This window comes from Boleophthalmus pectinirostris, unplaced genomic scaffold (genome assembly GCF_026225935.1).
Source record: "Boleophthalmus pectinirostris isolate CB_2022bp ecotype Guang Dong unplaced genomic scaffold, ASM2622593v1 HiC_scaffold_8, whole genome shotgun sequence".
NCBI classification, from domain to species: Eukaryota; Metazoa; Chordata; class Actinopteri; order Gobiiformes; family Gobiidae; genus Boleophthalmus; species Boleophthalmus pectinirostris.
In genome coordinates this window covers 34,280,455-34,299,081 of record NW_026571515.1, presented here as the reverse complement: position 1 = coordinate 34,299,081, position 18,627 = coordinate 34,280,455, and the positions used below count along the sequence as shown (strand labels likewise).

The window sequence follows — 18,627 nt, the reverse complement described above, 5'->3', positions numbered from 1 at the left end:
CAGGAGTGAGTTTTCTGGTATTGATTAGTATATTGTTTATTCACTGCAAGTATCTAAAAACGCACGCAGCATCAGTGTGAGAGAGACGATGTGATATATGAGCTTGTTTGTTTGTTTGCTTTTTAATTCTAATTGCACTTTATCAGGATATTCTTTAGGGGAATGTTGAGCTGTTTTTTGTGTAAGTCGTGCCTGACCAGCCAGTCCCTTCTACATTCTGTTCAAATCCAGAAGGGTCTGGAATACATGCATCACAAATTCGGACTTCCGGTCATCGCGCAATGCATACTGGGAAGGATCCTCCGAAAAAGTGAGCATCAAACCGCCATGTTTGATTTCCCAGTGGGATGCGTCTATTGTCAAAGCCGATCTTTTCAAGCCTTTTGAACCACATTGCTTTTGTTCCTGGTTCTGATATTGTCATATTTTAGTTGTAGGATTCGGACATCGTAATTGTGTGGTTGTTGGATGTCCTAACAGTGGAAAACAGCTCGAGAAACGGGCTTCGGAAGTTTGCAAACTCCATAACTGCAAAAGGGAATCAGATCTGTGTGACTCAAACTGTTTCCATTCCCAACGCAACTGAAAAATAGTGAAAGATGAAGGTGATGGGCAGTATTGACACACAAGAAAGATCAAAAAGATAACCTTTGGCTGCCTAAGAAATCATCCTGAGTTTGCAGTGAACATTTTGTATGTGGAGCGTCATCAAAGCAAAATCCCGAACCTTGGTTATGAATTTTAAAAAGTCAGGCACCAGCTGTTCACCAAGAAACACCTTCCACTGTAAAGCGACCAAGATGTGATGTTGCTTTAAAACCAGTCGAACAAGAAAGTGCCAGCTCAGCCTGTTTGTCTTCTGTACCTCTCGCTTAACAAACGGGATTTTGCTTTGTTGGCGCTTCATACACAAAATGTTCACTGGAAACTTATATCAGCCTCTCCAAAATATCACAATAAATATCGTACCATGAGATGCATATCGTGACAATTTGGATATTATTACATCCCTAGTATCTGGCATAAAGAAAACTGCAGAATCACAAAGAAACTGGTCCGCTGTGCCTCTATCAGAGACAAGCAGTCCTATACTGATTACTTCATTTGAAAAAAACAAAAAAATTCAATAGTTATTATCTTTATTACTATACATTTGACATGCAATTGAGTTTGATCAAGCAAGGAAATTGTAATATTTGTATGGCAGTAAAATAAATGTGATTGAACACACTGCTATCTAAAGAGTAAATTACTAGCTATTTTGCAGTCTCACTTGAGGACTCTGTGCAGTGAAGTCATTTGAAAACCCGTAATAGCCTCTTCACCACAGGCCTTTAAGCACCTGCTCCCCGGCCAACTGCTGGGCTAATTTGCTTTATTCTAATGACGCTCCCGCTCATCTGGCCACGCTCCTCTGTTGTTTTTGTCAAGAAAACGATGAGACAACGCCGAGTGAATGTGCCGGTGCTATTTACCTTGGTTTATAGTTGTTGCCTCTGTGGGAGCGCTGGCTGGGGCTCGCTGTGGGCCCTCACAGCTGTGGTCAGGCACTAGCTCCACCTTAATTACCGTAACACTTGTACATTGGAGCACAGTCAGCAGGTTGCTCCGGGTTTAGTGTGTAGGACGGGCGCGCAGTCACTGTTGACCTCATTAGGCTTGTTTGTTATGGTCTCTTGTGCTGCGCTGTCTATAGGAGCAAGTACGCACACAGTAATATAATATACTTTAATATACAGACTTTTTTTTTATTTGCTTGAATTCAGAATATGTTGATTTTATTTTATTTTTTAGCTAATTAGAACATTGTGTGTGGGTCTGTAGAAAAGCTCTATTAAAGGACCTTCTGATCTGTTATACTGTTTTTTCTTCATCACAAACACCTGGAGTTGTGTTTCGTTTCATGCATTCATGTTTAACTCTCAAATCCTGCATATTTAGACAAACAGAACACTCATGCCTTGTGGTGATACAGGTGCTCCATTGCATTTTTGAAACTTCATACACCTTTACCATAAAATTCTTGCAACATTCAGAACAAAGTCATTACTAAGTTCTCATTTTACCTGAGATAAGAGTTTGGTGCTTCACTTGTTTCTCAGTCCTCTGTGTGCTCATTTGAGATCACTGAGACAGGATAAAGTTCCAAACCCACACATCTTAGTTTTGTGTGTGGTTTTGGCTGGCCAAATAACCACTTTGAGCACTATGACCATTTAATAGATATATATTTATTTTTTAAGAACATTTTCCTAATTTTTCATCACTTTGAAGCTTTTCTGAATAAATAAAAAGCATTAACATAACATGACATGTTTTCACAAAATGAAGACATCAATATTTAGTCAGTACAGAAATCATTATAAACTTGTGAAGTGTAGTTTAAATGAGTATGTACATTACAAACCATGCAGTAGCATATGGTAAGAAAAAGGAAGTTTTACAGAAACATATGGATAATGGATAATTGTTTGAACAATGGTTATTCATCAAACATTTTCTGAAAAATAAAGAAAGAAAAAATATCAGTTGCTAGAAAAAAAATAAAAAATTCAAGTAAAACTTAATTTTAAAAACACATACCTTTTCCAGATCAGTTTCATCATTAAATTCAAAGTCAAGGTCTTCTGCCAGTTGTTCCTCCTAAAACAGCATAACCAAATATTTAGCCAATGTGACATTCAAATTCATACATAGAGCAAATCTACTCGACCTTGGTTATGACCTGATAGTGTGATAGCTAACTGTTGTAAACCAGATAAGTAATACTGGAAAGCATCATGTGTTTACTAAGGCTGAGGGACCTGATTTTCAAACCTCTAGAGGAGGAATGATGTTTATCCCTAACTCTCCCAAACCCTTGGCACATTGTTACCTTTCACATGCATGAAAATGTTACATAATTTTAGTTTACCTACTTAGTTACTTAAAAGGCTCTTTATTCTAGGCTTTTCAATCGATAATATTTTACAAGTAGACAGACAATGCACATCATTGTGATTTTGATGCTTCTTTTCCAACATAATCTAAGGGGGTTAATTTAGACTTAGACTTAGATCAAATGTATTGGTCCACAAGGGAAATTATAAGGGAAAAGATAAATGTACTTGTTTACAAAAATAACTGCAGGTATCCCAGCTTCAATATAATAAATCTTTAAAGCCCCAGTATGTAACTTTTCAGCCAAAAAAAAAATAGATGAGAATAAAAGTATTTTAGTTTGCTTTGTTTGTTTCCTTTCTGGTTGTGTTTATTTCACTGAAAACATGTTCTTACTGTGGGCTTGCACCTCCACAAACCTGACTCTAATTTGGCCTGGAGGAGGACCTCTTCCTGCTTGTTTCCACGGAAATGTTGTCCCTTTCATCTATAATCTTCCACAGTATGAGACAAAATGTATCTATCTCTATAGAGATTCTTGGTATGGTTTTACCTTTCTATTTTCCATGGAATCATGTAGGTGAAGTTACATGTACTTTTAAACAGAGTCTTGTAATGACATTTTCCCATGAGTTCAAAGCCTGTGCTGTATTCTGTACCTTGTCTCTCTCAGCTGCCGTCCGCTGAGCAAAAAGAACTGCATCATGCACAGAAAGGAAAATATCACTGCGGGAGATTTCTTCAAAAGCCCCTCCTTCCTCTAGTTCCTGGTACACCTGAGCTATAGGCAACAAATACACTGATAAAAACTGATAAGGCTCTATATCAGAATCACACAAACCTACACGGGCTGTAGATATAAACAACACCACTGATGATGACAAATAAAGGTCAGATAGGCACACCTTAATGGTCAATATGAAAGTGAAGTTGTGATATTACCTTGAATGTTGGCCAGATATAAACGGATGCCCAGCTTTTTGTAGCTGGTGTTCATCTGCGGGGGAAAAAATTAAGGCTGAAGAGGATACGATGGAGACTCCTAATTTACTACAAATAATCTATGGCACCTTAATCAGCACTTTGATCCCCATGAGATCGATGAAGCAGACTCCAGCCATGTCCAGGATCAGAGTGTGGAAGGGGACCGGGTGGGGCTGCAGAGAGGGGCTGGGGGGGTCCGGGGTCTCCCTCTGCCCAGGCTCCTCATTCTCTCTGCAGCCGAAGTTTATGTAGCTGGTGGGAGGGTCCGCTGGGGGAGGACTACCCTCCCCGAGGTCAAAGTCATTTTGGAGATCAAGCTGGGATATGGTCTGAAATTACATGAAAATGATTTCCAACAAGGACCCGAACATCCAGTAAAGCAGATTGTATTATTATCATGGCATCTTTTCGATTATTTTATTAAAAGGAGCAGGAAAAATATCTAATGGTGATTTTCAGACAACTGTTGTGTTTGAGAAGTTTTATGATTTTATATCTTAAAATCAAGATTCAGGGCACATTTATTATTTGAGAGGACTAAAATATGAACTTTTTCTAAATTAATAAAAGACTAAGATGCAATTCAGATAAACTGCAGAGTTAGCAAGCTCTACACATAAAAAGCCCTCACAAAAACAATATTTTGTTCATGATTGTTTTATAACAAACAGTTGTAGCCTTTGTAATTAGCTATCTATAAAAATATATTTATAATCACTGTTTTCATCTGACTGCCTTTGAACCATCTCTATCATAAAAAGTGATCTATTGAACAGTAGTGAACTAGTGACATGTAAAGGCCATAAGACTAGCAGCTTTCGAATAAACTCTGTAAATTGTGGCTCTACTGGCTTTTCAAAGTCTGATCTCTTCAGATTTCAGAAGCTAAGCAGGGTTGGGTATGTCTGGTGTGTACAGCTGGGAATACCAGGGGATACAGTGGGGCACCAAAAAACATTGTGTCTTTAGGTAAGGGAGGCACTTCACCCACACTGCCTACAATGCAAGTGGCGTGAGTGAGTGTTGGTGGTGATTGGAGGGGATGATGGCGCAGATTGGCAGCCCTGTTTCCATCAGTCTGGCCCAGGGCAGCTGTGGCTACAATAATAGCTCACCACCACTGCATGTGGAGTGAATGAATAATGCTCTGTAAAGGACTTTGGGTGCCTTAAAAGACACTATATAAATCCAGTGATTAATTAATTAAACGATGCATTTGTTTGTAACAACATCAGGCAAGTAGTCTTAACATTTTAATAGAAATTTTGTCCACAAAATTAGTTTTAGCAGTGAGTCTTTATAACATTGGCTTTACAGGAATAGAAAATATTGTTCCTATTGTTGTGCCAGTCTGTATTACTGGTGTGTTATTTTGTGTACCTGAGTCTTCATAGTCACTAAAGAGATGACAGTCCTCCTCCTCACATTCTCTTTCTTCTCTTCTTGAGCCTTTTCTTTTCGCTCTTTCTCCAGGAACTTCTGACGGGTCAGGAGCAGTTTCCCTGGATCAAACCCAGTCTAGACACAGACAGTACAGTCAAACTCACATGCACAGTTTGGATACGCTTCAATAGCTGCCTTACATTGGTCAGAGGTCACACTACCTTTTTAATGACCCTCAGCCGAAACATCTCTGCATTTGCAAAATAAATAGGGGAGCAGAAGTTGACGATTTTGATACCAGTTAAAGATGTACCCTGTATAGAAAGCAATTTTAAAATTACAATATTGTAGAATGAGGACAAAAATCCACTTACTTTACTATACTCTTTAGGGTTTTTGTAGATGTCAGTTTCACCTATTTGTGCCACTGTCGAACCGTTACGACTAGAAATACAAATATTGTTAAAATCTGGACATTATTTATTCATCAATTTTCATTCATTGCATCTTAGAAGTTAAAGATGAATTTACTTACAATTGTGTTTTGAAAATCACAACAAGAATTGAGGTAGACACCCCAACAGCAACTCCATATGGTAAACTGAGAAAGAACGTGGCCAGAAATGACACCACCCAAATAAACTGGAAGAGAAATATACATATATATTTTTTTTTATATATTTATTTTTTTTTAGAAAATTAAGGGTCCACTGTGAAGCATTTCTGATAGAATCCAATATTGAGGAACTTTCCAAGGGATAACAGAGCAACCCTCCACCAGAAAAGTTACATAGTGGTTCTTTAAAATTAGCTGTACATTTGACTATAAGTATTGTGGCTTACACAGTCCAGCTTGCTCTTCTTCCACAGGTGGTATGGGTCGGAGAGCTGGAGGATGGTGTTCTTTAGGTTCACAGCAATCAGAGCTCCGAGCACAGACTGAGGAATCAAAATGAGATGTTAAACACGTGATTAAATGAAAACATTTTCATGTTATGCACTTACTTTGGGCAGTGGACTTAGGAAAGCTCCCATAACAAGCATGGTCAGCATCACAACCAGCATCACACACAAACTCGCAAACTGCAACAATATACAGAAAGATTATCAATTATGTCCTTTTCAGACAATGACAGGCAGCTACAGACAGACAGCTCCTAAGACACACATAAATGCACTCCCTTTCCCCTTCTCATTCAGCTGAAAAGCCTGACCTGTGAGGTTCCCCCAGCGCTGTCCACTGCCAGAGTCACAGACAGAGCACAGCAGATCACATGGATTTTGAAAAAGGCCCCAAGAAGATTACTGCAGCCCAAAGCTAACATTTCCTGTACAAAACAAAAAAATGTATTTCATCTGTACTGTATGTATTTATAATTCGTGTTAAGAGGATATGATAAGATAAGAAAATAATTGCTTTTTCCCTTCCAACTAAATAACTGAAGCACATTGGAATTCATTCACTGTAGATATCTATTGTAGCCCCAGCTGCCCTGAGGCAGACTGGCAGAAGCGAGGCTATGCACCATCTGCCCCTGCCTTCTGTTTTAGCTCAGGGTATGACCCAAAGCTAGGGTACATGGTACATATACCATTTGAGATGAAGGTGACTTTACCTGATTAGGGTCCACATCGTATCCATGTTTAGCTGCTAGAGTCCGCCCCATGGCCAGGTTTATGACATATCCCACTATGGCCAAAGAGAACGCTGTACCTAACATGTCACTCCACTGACTCACTGTGGGCAGGACTGGAGCTGGAAAACTACAAAACAAAGCTCAATGACAAGACAATAGCACAAATGTTCCAGTGAGAGAAGCAGCAGTGTAATAACAGCCATACTTTACCCCAAGGGGATCTCCCCCACGGTGGTCATATTATAGATCTCTGGAAGATCCAGAGGACCAGAAATAGCTGTGGCCACAATTACCTGTATATAGTGTAAAATAGCAGTTATAAGCATTTTAATGCCATACTGTAGAACATTTTAGTCAAAGATATCCCTCAGTCGTCCAGGTATGATCCAAAAATTAATTTCTGTGAACTGGGCCAAAGCTTCAGAGTGAAGATGTTTTGCCACTCATCCAAAGGGTGTAATGTAATGTTTTTCCTTAGTCAAAGGAACAACATTACAATGGAGAAAAGCAGGCGCCAAACATAGTAGTAGTAGTAGTAGTAGTAGTAGTAGTAGTAGTAGTAGTAGTAATAGTAGTAGCAGTAGTAGTAGTAGTAGTAGTAGTAGTAATAGTAGTAGTAGAGTAGTAGTAGTAGTAGTAGTAGTAGTAGTAGTAGTAGTAGTAGTAGTAATAGAAGTAGAAATATGTTTCATTCAACAGTAACTACTTACAATGATAATCTCCATAGGAATGGGAAATGGGAGCTTGTGTCTGTAGCGGGCGCTCAGCTCCTTCACCACAATCAGAACCACAGCGCTGACCAGAGCGAAGAGGAGTGAAGCGATATTGGTTTTAGGAAGACCACAAACAATATCCCAAAGGGTCTAGTAACAAAGGGACAGCATCAGAACAAGAAAACAGGAAAGATGTGGTAATATTGTAACACTTACATAGACCACAGCCAAAGGACCACTGTAAGGGGGAACTTTTATCCCAAAGATATATTTGAGCACAGATATGAGGATCTGTAGTCCAGCTGCCGTCATAAAACCTCTCACAAAAGATTCGGACAGGTAAATCGCTACAAAACCAAACTGCAGGAAGCCAAGGCCAACCTAGACAAGAGCAGTTATGTGGAGCAGGTGTTTTATGTTATAGAAAAAATAATAACAATATTTTGAAAATGTATGTAATTGCACAGTACTGATTATTTGCATTAAAATGTATTTTGTAACATACTACTTCTATATAATCCAGTGTACTGAATAGTTGTTATACTTTCACATTGAATTACATGCTACTATAGTGCCACATAAGATCAACACAGCTGTTTCTTGCAACTCTGTCTGTGTTGGTCTATCACTGATTAGAGAAAGACAAGTCAACATGTGTTGTGTTTTCGACTTTTTCCTCATTAATAACAGGCATTTTGGAGTCTAAATTTCATGATCAAGATATCCATTGTGATTAATGTAGTGAGTTGATTTGAAGAAAAAACTGTACTCAGAATGTAAGATCTTGTGGCATTAGATATTGTCCCATCTATATTTATTGAACTTTTATGATGTGTTTTGTTACCATTACCTGTATAATAGCTGTGAGACAAGCTAATGTTCCAGATATAACCAGTCGGACTTCCCCCATGCGCATTGTGTCCACTACCGTTCTGTTTAAAGTCTCATTGAAGTGAGTGAAGTGTGACTCTGGAGCCAGATCAGAGCACACGATTCCCACCATAATACTGAGCACAGCAAAGGTTCCTGAAAGAACACAATGGATAATGCACAGTCTGTGCTTTGTGTAACACACTGCACTTAGAGTGGAAGGGCTGATCTGCACACCACAGCTACAGACACTTATCAATGTCTTCAGACTAAACTACTGAACAGAAATGATGCTTGGTGCATTTACATGGCCAGTCAAAATCAGATTTTTAGAATAATCAAATAACTCAATAATTAGACCTGATTTTGTTGTGTGGCTACAGGCACAAAAGAAATCTGATCATCAAAAACACCTAGTGACACTGGTCAGTTAATCAATGGATTACAACAACAGTAACTGTTGTAATTATTTCAAACTTTAACATTTTCTATTAAATTTTTTGTCTTTGCCCCGTTAGTTTTGCCTGGTTTATAGAATGTACACTTTTTCAACGCTTTACAAAGATGACTGTGATTGACAGGTGGATTGGCCAATCAGGAACACCTGTGGTCTGTCAAATGGTATCAAAACAAATATAGCTGCTGTAAGGAAAGAATGAACAAAAATATCTGTAGATTTCTGCAGAACCAATGAGCAAAACATGATGGGAGAGAAATGTAATTTTGTTTGCAAATGATGGGTGGCCAGTGTGCTCCGTGGTTTCACATGTGTCACATGTGATTGCATGATCATGGTTCTGGGTGGAGGGAGTGGGGACAAGGCTGATATTGTATATAAATAACAGATATCATTGTGGATTTGCCTTTGTTTAATTTCCTTTGTCAAACCTGCAGGGGTGTGAACAATCAGAGGGAAATTTGGAATTTCAATAAAGATAATGATCAATGTGCCATTTGTGAACTTTTTCTTAATTTTCTTTTTCATTTTTGTCTTTTGTTTACCCTTTTTGCACCATTTTCCGTGTCATACTAAGTTGAATAAGATTTGAAGAAAGAAATCCAATTTCTCACATCTGATGTAACTGTTTACATGTCATTTCAATAATGATGCTGATCAGAATATGCATTACCTGGGACCATCTGGTGAGCCGTGCCCATGAAGAAGTACGGGATGAGGGGGAAAAAAGATGAGTACAGGCCGTTGACAGGAGGGAGATTAGCCAGCAGAGCAAATGCCATCCCTGGAGAGCAACACCACTTTCAGAGAACATGGAGAGCTTTGTCATTGCCTGTGCCTGATTTTTTTTCTCATGTATTTGAAAAAAATTTGTAAACTCATATAAACTCATTGTAGTAAATAATAAGGATGCTTGAAATAAATAATGTAAGTAAGGAATAACGTTGGGACAGGCTACATAACATGTACAAAACTTATATGTTATATGGCCAGATGTCTGAATTTTTAACTAATAGCAATAATAGTAAATACAAGGCTATGGGCGGAGATAGGGGGGAGGTGAAAATTGATATTTTATTAAATTTATATATATTCTGATATATCAATTGATATATTATCAATTCCCCTTTCATGTGTATAATAAAAACATAGCCGACCTTGAGGCACCTGTATGGTCCCAGCACTGACCCCGCTGATCACATCACACAGCAGGTTCTCTTTCAATTTGTACCGGGGCAGCCAGCTTAGAATGGGAAAGAGCCGGAAGAGGAGGGCCCGGAGTCTGGCCCCTGAACATCTGACAACAACAAACAACTAAAAAGTTAAATGTGTACACAACTCTGCTTTCTATCATAAAACAAGCACTTCAAAATGGATACATATAAGGGTACCAATTAATAATAACAAGACTTTAATTAGGCTTCATGAAGCTTGAACAAAGACTTAAGTCATGATGAACACATAGTTTTATTAAAAAAGGCTTAGTAGCTACTTAATTAAGGAGTTAGAGTATTAATTAAGTAATTAAAACCTAAGTCATTCTTAAAAAAAAAAAAAGATTTGTTTGTTAAGAATGAAGTCTTTGTTCATGCTTTCCTAATGTGTAGTTATTACCTGAAGAATTTTTTTACTTTCTCATCAATGGGGAACTGTCGACTCTTCTTGTCATATTCTCGCTCAAAGTCTGGGAGGCTGTACACAGCTCTGTCAATCACATAGCGAGGCGGGTCCTGGAGCATGGCTTGAAAATACTATATGACCCTAAAGGTATTCAAATTCTGATATGACTGTATGTCTGTTACAATGGAGTCTGAAAACATGTATATTTTATTGAATAGGTTGTGTTCACATCACAACATGCTAGAATGCTTATAGTTAAAAAGCAAACTAGAGGACAGGTTAGAAGTCTACAGTATAGAACTGATCAGACTACAGATTGGTGACAGACTGGTCAACAGTTGTCAGTTGAAAGGACTTAAAGATATAATTAAGAAGCCAATCTCGACCAAATAATAAGATTCAACATTTAGAGTTATGTAGGCCCCTGCACTTCATCTGAAATGATGTGAACACAATCCATAGTAGTATATTCAAGAGTTTTCACAAGAGAAAAGCTGGAAAATGCATTTTTTAAAATGAATCAATGAAAATAAATCTGTACCTTGATGTTGAATGAGGGCAGAGTGACTCCAAGCCTTGTGTTCAGATATGTTCAGTGTCCTCATGTTTGACCTGTTTAGTATTTGTCCACTTCTGACCCTGTCCATGGTGAAGGCGGAGCTCAACAAACTAGCTCTAAAGTGGATATAAACACTGAATGCCATAGAACTACTGTAACAAGTACATTTGGGATGAAATGTCAGCGTTGTTAACACACTGTTTAATGGTTATATATGGTAATATTATAACAAAATAGGGCTCTGACGAGGTCACCTCAACAGATCTGACCATTTACTTAGCCTGGTGGAGTCATCATCCTGGCGAAGCAATAACTTCATGGAGATAACCAGAAAAGTTGTATAGTGCACCTTTAAACCCTTTTTGGGTTACACCTGCGGCTATCAGCAAGTGACATAATCTTTCTGTGACATTATGAAGATGTCACAGTGATAGAAGGTATGATACAATCCTGTGTTTATCATCATTAGTGCTAATGCATGACAAATTAGCTAGTATTTTCAAGTATTTTCACCAAATATTTGTTCTCATTTTGATTACTATTTATAAGTGATCCTTAACAGTTAAGTGTTATTGTCATGTAGCATTTTAATTTAACATTATTTTTTTGCTCCTCTATCCACCAGCACTGGCCAGTGTAGGTAACAAAGTAAAATTTGCACACAAAATAACTAAGAAAGCAGTTATTATAGTGGAACATTGGATGTATGTTTAATAAATGAAATTTCTACTTGATACATCAAGTCATTCAGTCCCTCATGGACAAAACAGCAATAGGTTGTACACGGGAAACAAAATACACATATTCATTCATGGCTAAAATAATACTCAAAATAATATAAATGTTTTGTACACAACCACTGTATAACACAGATATGTAAAATGAAAATAAAGTGTGTAATATAGAATGATAACATACATCTGTGCAAAAGCATGGCATCAATATTAACACTAAAGTGCATTTTTTGTCATCAAATTCATTTCTGTTTGTTTTAGAGGAATGTTAACATTATTTCATGTAGTATGTCTCCCCCTGGAGGACATAAAAAGCAAGTGCAAGTTTTGCAAACTCGACAAATTAAGAATTATATTTACAACATTAAAACCCCAACATGAATAAAACTTTCATTGTGAATTTGTACTATATAAAACCAAGCAGCAGATTACCAACCAAAGGAAATTCCTAGTAATTTTTCAATTAAAATGGCGACAGAATGGATTCCAAATGTGTGTGTATAATATATATATATATATATATATATATATATATATATATATATATATATATATATATATATATATATATATATATATATATATATATATATATATATATATATATATATATATATATATATATATATATATATATTTGTAGTATTCTGGGTATTTTACAGACTGATTTGTCTTTCTTTTCTCAGATTTACATAGTGACTCATATTCTTTAGTAGAAAACACATTATGCCCCTTTGAAAATACAAGTAAGCAAAACATTGACAAAGTTTTCTTAGAGACAGCCACCACAAACATGTGACAGGTAGGATGTAACATGGTACTAGAGCAGGTTAGGCTAGAAACAAAGCTCGCTCAGTGCAATTCAGTGTGGCACTACAATCCAGGTGACTCCATTAAATATAACACACTGTCTCATTATTATCAAACTTTAAATTGTAGCTAAAGTTGATCAATAAGTTGATAGCCTTCATAGTAAGTCCACTGACTGTAGTGTAAAGTGCATCCAGACTAGAAATCACTGAGGATGCTGATGTCTGCAAACTCCTGCCGATATCTGTGTGAATACAGAGAGAGGAGAAAGGCCCATTTCAGAGTGAGGAAGCTCCACACCGCAGACAGGTACAGGCTCGTAGGGTCAGTGGGTGCTGGAGAACAGACAGAACAGATAAAATGAATGTTAAGATCAGAGCATACTGTCAGACATAATACATGCCATGTTTATGATTGAGTTAAAGATATTCTGTGTCTTGCCCAATGAAGAACACAATGGCATATCCTGAATAATGACAATAATAGTTGAGACCTTTTGTAGACCAGTTTGTTTTTCTTTTCTCAGATTTACACAGTAAGGTGTACTATGCAACTTTTCTGGTGGAGGTCAGCTACCATGGAGATGTTACTGCATTGCCTGTAAAGTTCCATCGTATGGCATTCAGCTTATCCATCAAACATTTATTTATTTGCATGTGTTTTTATTGGTGTATTTTATTGTTTTTTATTGCAGGGTCACCTTATCACAGATCTGATCTGTAACTTGTCCCATTACCACCATCTGCTTGCCTTCATGTGAATAGATAAACTCAATGCCATACTGTGGAACAAACTGAAGATGGACTCTTAATCAGTAAAGTTACATTGTGCTACACCCTTAAATCTTCTAGATGACACAAAATTGGCTTTTTTGAGCTTTGAACCATGATAGAAAGTTGTTACCTCATCAAAAACGTAACTAGAGTTTTGTTCATCCACTCATATTTAAGTAAACCTTTTATTATGTCTGCATCCTCAAAGCTCAAAAGTGCTCTCAAGTTTTACCTTTAGTTCAATAAATTGGTCATTCCAGGGCTGAAATTGTTGAAATTACCCCATTGAAGGTATATAAATGTGAAAACACAGTGGAGCACTTCCTGTATTACCACATGACATCAAAAGGTGGAACAAAGTGTTTGGGAGAAGAACTCTGCCTAAATTTGCAAGGTTTTTGTGTTAAACATGTGTGAATGAAACAAAACCCAGCTCCAGGTATGTTTTTGATGAGGAAACAACATTATAGCATAAATTATAAAATAGCATAATAGGCACTTTAATAACATAACAATCCCTGAGATTCAGTTGCTGTTGTATCCCAATTATTTTGTGTTTTGAGTAACATGCTGGAGTCTTACATTGCTTCTGTGTGATGGCAAGTGTCAGGAAGGTGATCAAACCAGAGAGAGCCAAAACAGAGAAGAGCATCCCAACTCCAATGAAGAACCGCAGGCCTTTGAGCCACGTGCGCCAGTAATCTTGTAAATACATGATGTGAGTGACCAGCACCCACAGGGCCAGCACACCTGAAATAAACCAGGAAGATACACAATTCACATACAAATTACATTACGTACACACTTTTGAACACATTGCGAAATGGCAATGGTTAAAACACAATCGTCTGTGCAAAAAGCTTTGAGTGGATGAAGCAATAAATCTAGTCATGTGCTTATGCGTGACTCATAAGCTTTTCAACAATGGAGCCAACTGAACAGTGAAAACTATTATAATGTGTGTGTAATTAAGAGGTTGATACAGAGATTAATTAGTACAAGAGAAAAGGATGCAGAATAATTTCATTTACCCTTGGTGTATTGTTTGCCGGTCGTGCGTAATTATGATTATTTTGAATATAAAGACCATTACGCACAATTGTATCGACTTATAAAATATGCATTACCATCAGAAACCCCCACAATAGTGTCTGTACACAGAAAATAAACTAAAGAATATTACAAATAACAAGTTTCACTTACCTGACAGGCCTCCCATAGCTGCTGTCCAGTGCTGTTTATAAGCCAGGTTCCAAGTTAGGAAAGCCGAGAGTCCAACTAGCGTACCAAAAGTAGCATAGGCTATGCTAAGATATACTCTTTTGAATGCCATGGCTATTTAAATGAGAGTATAAACAAAATGTAGAGTTATAAAACCTCCTCGGGTTCCAGTCAGGCTAAAGGTTTGCATTAAGCAGCATAGCTTACCGCCGCCACATTATGTAATGCGCGTACACTGGAGCAAAACAAGCTAAATGTCCTCGGCTAAACTACGGAGACCGCTGCCTCAGCACATCTCGCTCTGATCTGAAGGGGAACGCCGCTGTTTTATACGAATGGCACGCAATGAGAATGTGATTAAAACAGCAGTTCAACAGCTACAGATACCACCCTGTTGTTTTGATGTTAGCCCTGATATTGTGACCCAGAAACAGTACGGAGTGAACCCGGGGCTTAAGCCAATGGGGAACTACGCGTCTAGCATCAACGTAGCCTATCATATTTGTTCTGAAGCTAAGCGTTGTCATTGTGTTTTTTTAACTTAAGATACAAACTAAATCATACATACAAACTACAGATCTATTGAGCAGCAGCAAGGTGGGTATAAATACGACTGTTATTCACAAAGCCAACAGGTTTAAGGATTAAAAGTACTGTGACCGTCAGTGTCATTTACTGACATCTAGTGGACTGATGTCGGTATTGTAAGATCAGAAAATCTATTAAAAACTATTACACTTTACAAGAAAAGTGGTAAGATGTAATTGAATATTTTATTTGTCTTTAGAGGTGTGATTCATTGTAATACAGAAAAAGCCGATAGTAATCTTATGAAACAAACGTAACAAAGTAAAGTAGTAAAGGACTATACTCAAGTATTTTAGATATCTGAACTTTACCTATGTATATTTAAAGCAGATACTTTTTACTTTTAATTGTACTTTACTAAATTACATCAGAGAGCAGGTATCTGTCATTACTACTCCACTAGATTTTTTAACACTAGATTTTTGATTTGTCTCCATGGAGGTTATTGCTTTGCCTTGAATTTTCCACAGTATGGCATTAAACATATATATCTAGCATGTGTTCATTACAGATGTTTCTGTTGCTCACAAATACAATAATTCCTTCCTGAAACTCTTCACAGATCTGAACTGTAATGCTGCATAGTGCTGTAACCTGCTTGTCTCCCTTGTGATGGATAGGTTTAATCTAAATCTAATCTAGGTTAATCTAATCTAGATTTAAACTAGTATACTATGGAACATTATAGACAAAGCAATAACATTTCCATGGAGACAAGCAGGTGGCGGATCCTCTACTAGAAACATTACGCAGTGCACCTTAGTGTCCTAGTACTCCATCCACCACTGACTAGGAATATACTTAAATTACACATCATGAATGAATGATAAGAAAGAAAGATAAGAAATTTCACAGTTATACTATCTACAAATCATGATCTATGACGTATGGAATCTCAGTTAGTCACACATCAAAGATTTCCTGTAGTCAAGGATGTCACAGGGTAGACTTGTGAACGGAAACTGATTTTTAAATGCAACAACCCCTCACTCTACCCCATCCTCATGCATACATCCTGCACTTCAAAAAGAAATACAACATGTGAGTACACGTTACAATAATTACTAAATGAGAGCTAGAAAAATATTTTTTGCATTATAAGACCTGAGCTGCTTATTTATTTAATTATGAGATCATTCTGATATATATTTGTTGCTGCACATTCCTTTTAGCAGTCCTGTTATGGATTGTCCTGGTTTAGAATTATTGTCAGTCATGACCTAGTTTCAATATTAGGTTTATAGTTTGCTATGATTTTTTCTGTAACAAAAGGCCCACATTCAATTTAAAGAGACTTGAATTTCCAATCCAGTCCAACTTTATTTGTAAAGCACATTTTATAAACAAGACCAAGTGCTGTACATAGCAGTGTAACATTTAACTCTAAAAAATCAGCAGAATTATGTTTCAGATAAAAGGAACTCATAAAACCAAACATGCAGAATAAAAATAATAAATTAAATGAATAAAAAGAATACAAAGCAATGAATACATTTGGAATTTATATATTTTATCTCACACTTGTCCTTGTTGAATCCCATGTTATTCCTAATACAGACTTGGTTAAGTCCTTTTCTGGTTTAATCCTTGCCTAGTCCAGTTTCAGTTCTAGTTTAGGCACAATCTTACGGTACGTGTACATTTGTAAATGTACTGTACTTACGTTTCTGATTTGAGATACATTTTCTTCATTCAAAATAATTTATTGTCAATCTGTGGAGTTGCAAGTTTATATTTCAAATACAATATCCTGCTTACTAAAACACTTCGTTAACAGAGCATTTAAACAAATCAGAAATGTGTTAAAACAAGTCAAATTGTTTAGGTAAAATAAGTGAAAATATCAAAACTAGTCCGAAAGTTCTCAGTTAATATATTTAACCGTGTGTTCTGTGGATAAGTGCTCCAGGCCAATCTTTGTACTAATTTGCAGAAATAGCCTACAGGAAGCCATGACCTGCTCTCTCCTCTCCCCTCGCGACTCCCATCAGCTACAGTAAGAGCACAATCGGACACATGAAAGGAGCTGAGGCTGTGAAGAAAGGAATATAAACACAAAGCACGGAAGCGTTTGGGTCCAACATCTCCTTTGGTGAGTTCTACAAAGTCAATGTTATGTAATGGAGGAATGGAGGGATGTTTAAGTCTGTAATCTCTGAAATAAACACTTTAATAATCACATTACCCACGTTTAATGACATGACAACATGACATGTATCCTTTTGCTGAATTAAAATGTAATAGAATGAGCGTATAGAACAGGAAGCGCATCTGATCTAAAACAATTTTAATATTATGAGGTATTTTTACTACTTTAAGTGTATTCATTAAAATAATTATATAAAAAAAAGTTCTGATGCATCTTCAGACGGTATCCATGGATCAGAATGATGAAAAATTAAGACTGCTGCTGTAAGAATTTGCAAATTTAAACAAAATATTTTATGTTTGACCTGAGAAAAATTATCAAATTGACACATAAAACACAAAGCTGAAACTCAAGAATAGTCAATATATACACCACAAATTAAAGTTTTTAAATCATTTTGTAACTTAAATCATAAAAAGTCATGTTATTTCACCTATTAGGTAATTAAATGGTTAACTTTGATATTCCTCTGTTATTTTAAAGTATAACATGATTTAAAGTAATCATGACAATACTGTAATAAAGTGCAATATACAATAGGTTACTTTCGCTGTCACCGGAGTGTGTGTGTGTGTCTGTGTGTGTTTGTGTGTGTATGCATGTGTGTGTGTCTGCATGTGTGTGTGTGTGTCAGTGTCTAAAGTCAACTGTGACCACAAAGTTTGGGCGTAAAAATGTTGCAGGAAATCCCACTCCCATTCCCGGAGGAGCCAAAAGGAGACAATTGTAAACACAGGACAACATTAGAGCGTGGACACAATGTTTACAACTGGGACACCGTACAAATGTGTGGGATTTTTACAATTAACACATAGCAGCTTTCTGAGTAATGTTAAATGTACTTTGGAGAAATATTCAAACACAATGCAGTTCACACATTTATGCATTAGAGGGCAGTATTTGTTTATTCATACAAAGCACTATATGGTATTTTTTGTAAATGAGCTCACCTAAATGTAATAATACAGAAACAAGGATGTCATAACTGTCATGTGTGAATCTTTTTATGACCAGCACTTGTTCATAAAAAGCTAAAACCTACTGGAACTTATTGCACTCTTTTGCTCATGAGATCTGGAAACCCAAAGAGTTCAGTCCACTTTCTGATAAGATAATTGGCTAAATTTTAGACATAACAGAATAGGGTCTTATCTCCAACAGGAAGTGTTTATGAAATATTTGGAATGTTTAGAATAAGTTAACACGTAGGCTACTCCTTTTACTAAAGATGAAATTGTACTATTAGGTT

General features: G+C 36.8%; 2 protein-coding genes across 2 annotated transcripts; both read right to left on the bottom strand.

Annotated features, from left to right (window-relative positions):
- Nucleotides 1–2,334: 2,334 nt before the first annotated feature.
- Nucleotides 2,335–11,200, bottom strand: LOC110164519 (solute carrier family 26 member 9). Its single transcript, XM_020929558.2, has 21 exons — nt 11,086–11,200; nt 10,539–10,685; nt 10,082–10,221; nt 9,598–9,708; nt 8,448–8,623; nt 7,814–7,978; nt 7,595–7,747; nt 7,095–7,177; nt 6,864–7,011; nt 6,462–6,575; nt 6,253–6,330; nt 6,091–6,186; nt 5,783–5,889; nt 5,622–5,691; nt 5,469–5,561; nt 5,245–5,382; nt 3,951–4,193; nt 3,823–3,877; nt 3,540–3,661; nt 2,584–2,643; nt 2,335–2,500 (listed from the first exon to the last, which is right to left on the bottom strand). The coding sequence occupies exons 2-21, from the start codon at nt 10,661–10,663 to the stop codon at nt 2,483–2,485; spliced, it is 2,295 nt and encodes a 764-aa protein (XP_020785217.2). The 5' UTR covers nt 10,664–10,685; nt 11,086–11,200; the 3' UTR covers nt 2,335–2,482.
- Nucleotides 11,201–12,433: 1,233 nt separating this feature from the next.
- Nucleotides 12,434–15,209, bottom strand: slc48a1a (solute carrier family 48 member 1a). The gene is made up of 3 exons (XM_020929903.2): nt 14,624–15,209; nt 14,003–14,170; nt 12,434–12,982 (listed from the first exon to the last, which is right to left on the bottom strand). The coding sequence occupies exons 1-3, from the start codon at nt 14,751–14,753 to the stop codon at nt 12,846–12,848; spliced, it is 435 nt and encodes a 144-aa protein (XP_020785562.1). The 5' UTR covers nt 14,754–15,209; the 3' UTR covers nt 12,434–12,845.
- Nucleotides 15,210–18,627: the final 3,418 nt, after the last annotated feature.

Bases quoted from the DNA above. Each gene is read 5' to 3' on its own strand.
- slc48a1a (XM_020929903.2), bottom strand. From the start codon at position 14,753: ATGGCATTCAAAAGAGTATATCTTAGCATAGCCTATGCTACTTTTGGT. The intron at 14,171-14,623 runs GTAAGTGAAACT...GGTTTATTTCAG, and splicing joins AGCTATGGGAGGCCTGTCAG to GTGTGCTGGCCCTGTGGGTG. The intron at 12,983-14,002 runs GTAAGACTCCAG...TCTGTTCTCCAG, and splicing joins TGCCATCACACAGAAGCAAT to CACCCACTGACCCTACGAGC.
- LOC110164519 (XM_020929558.2), bottom strand. From the start codon at position 10,663: ATGCTCCAGGACCCGCCTCGCTATGTGATTGACAGAGCTGTGTACAGC. The intron at 8,624-9,597 runs GTAATGCATATT...GTGTTCTTTCAG, and splicing joins GGCTCACCAGATGGTCCCAG to GAACCTTTGCTGTGCTCAGT. The intron at 5,890-6,090 runs GTAAGCCACAAT...TTTCTCTTCCAG, and splicing joins AGAAGAGCAAGCTGGACTGT to TTTATTTGGGTGGTGTCATT.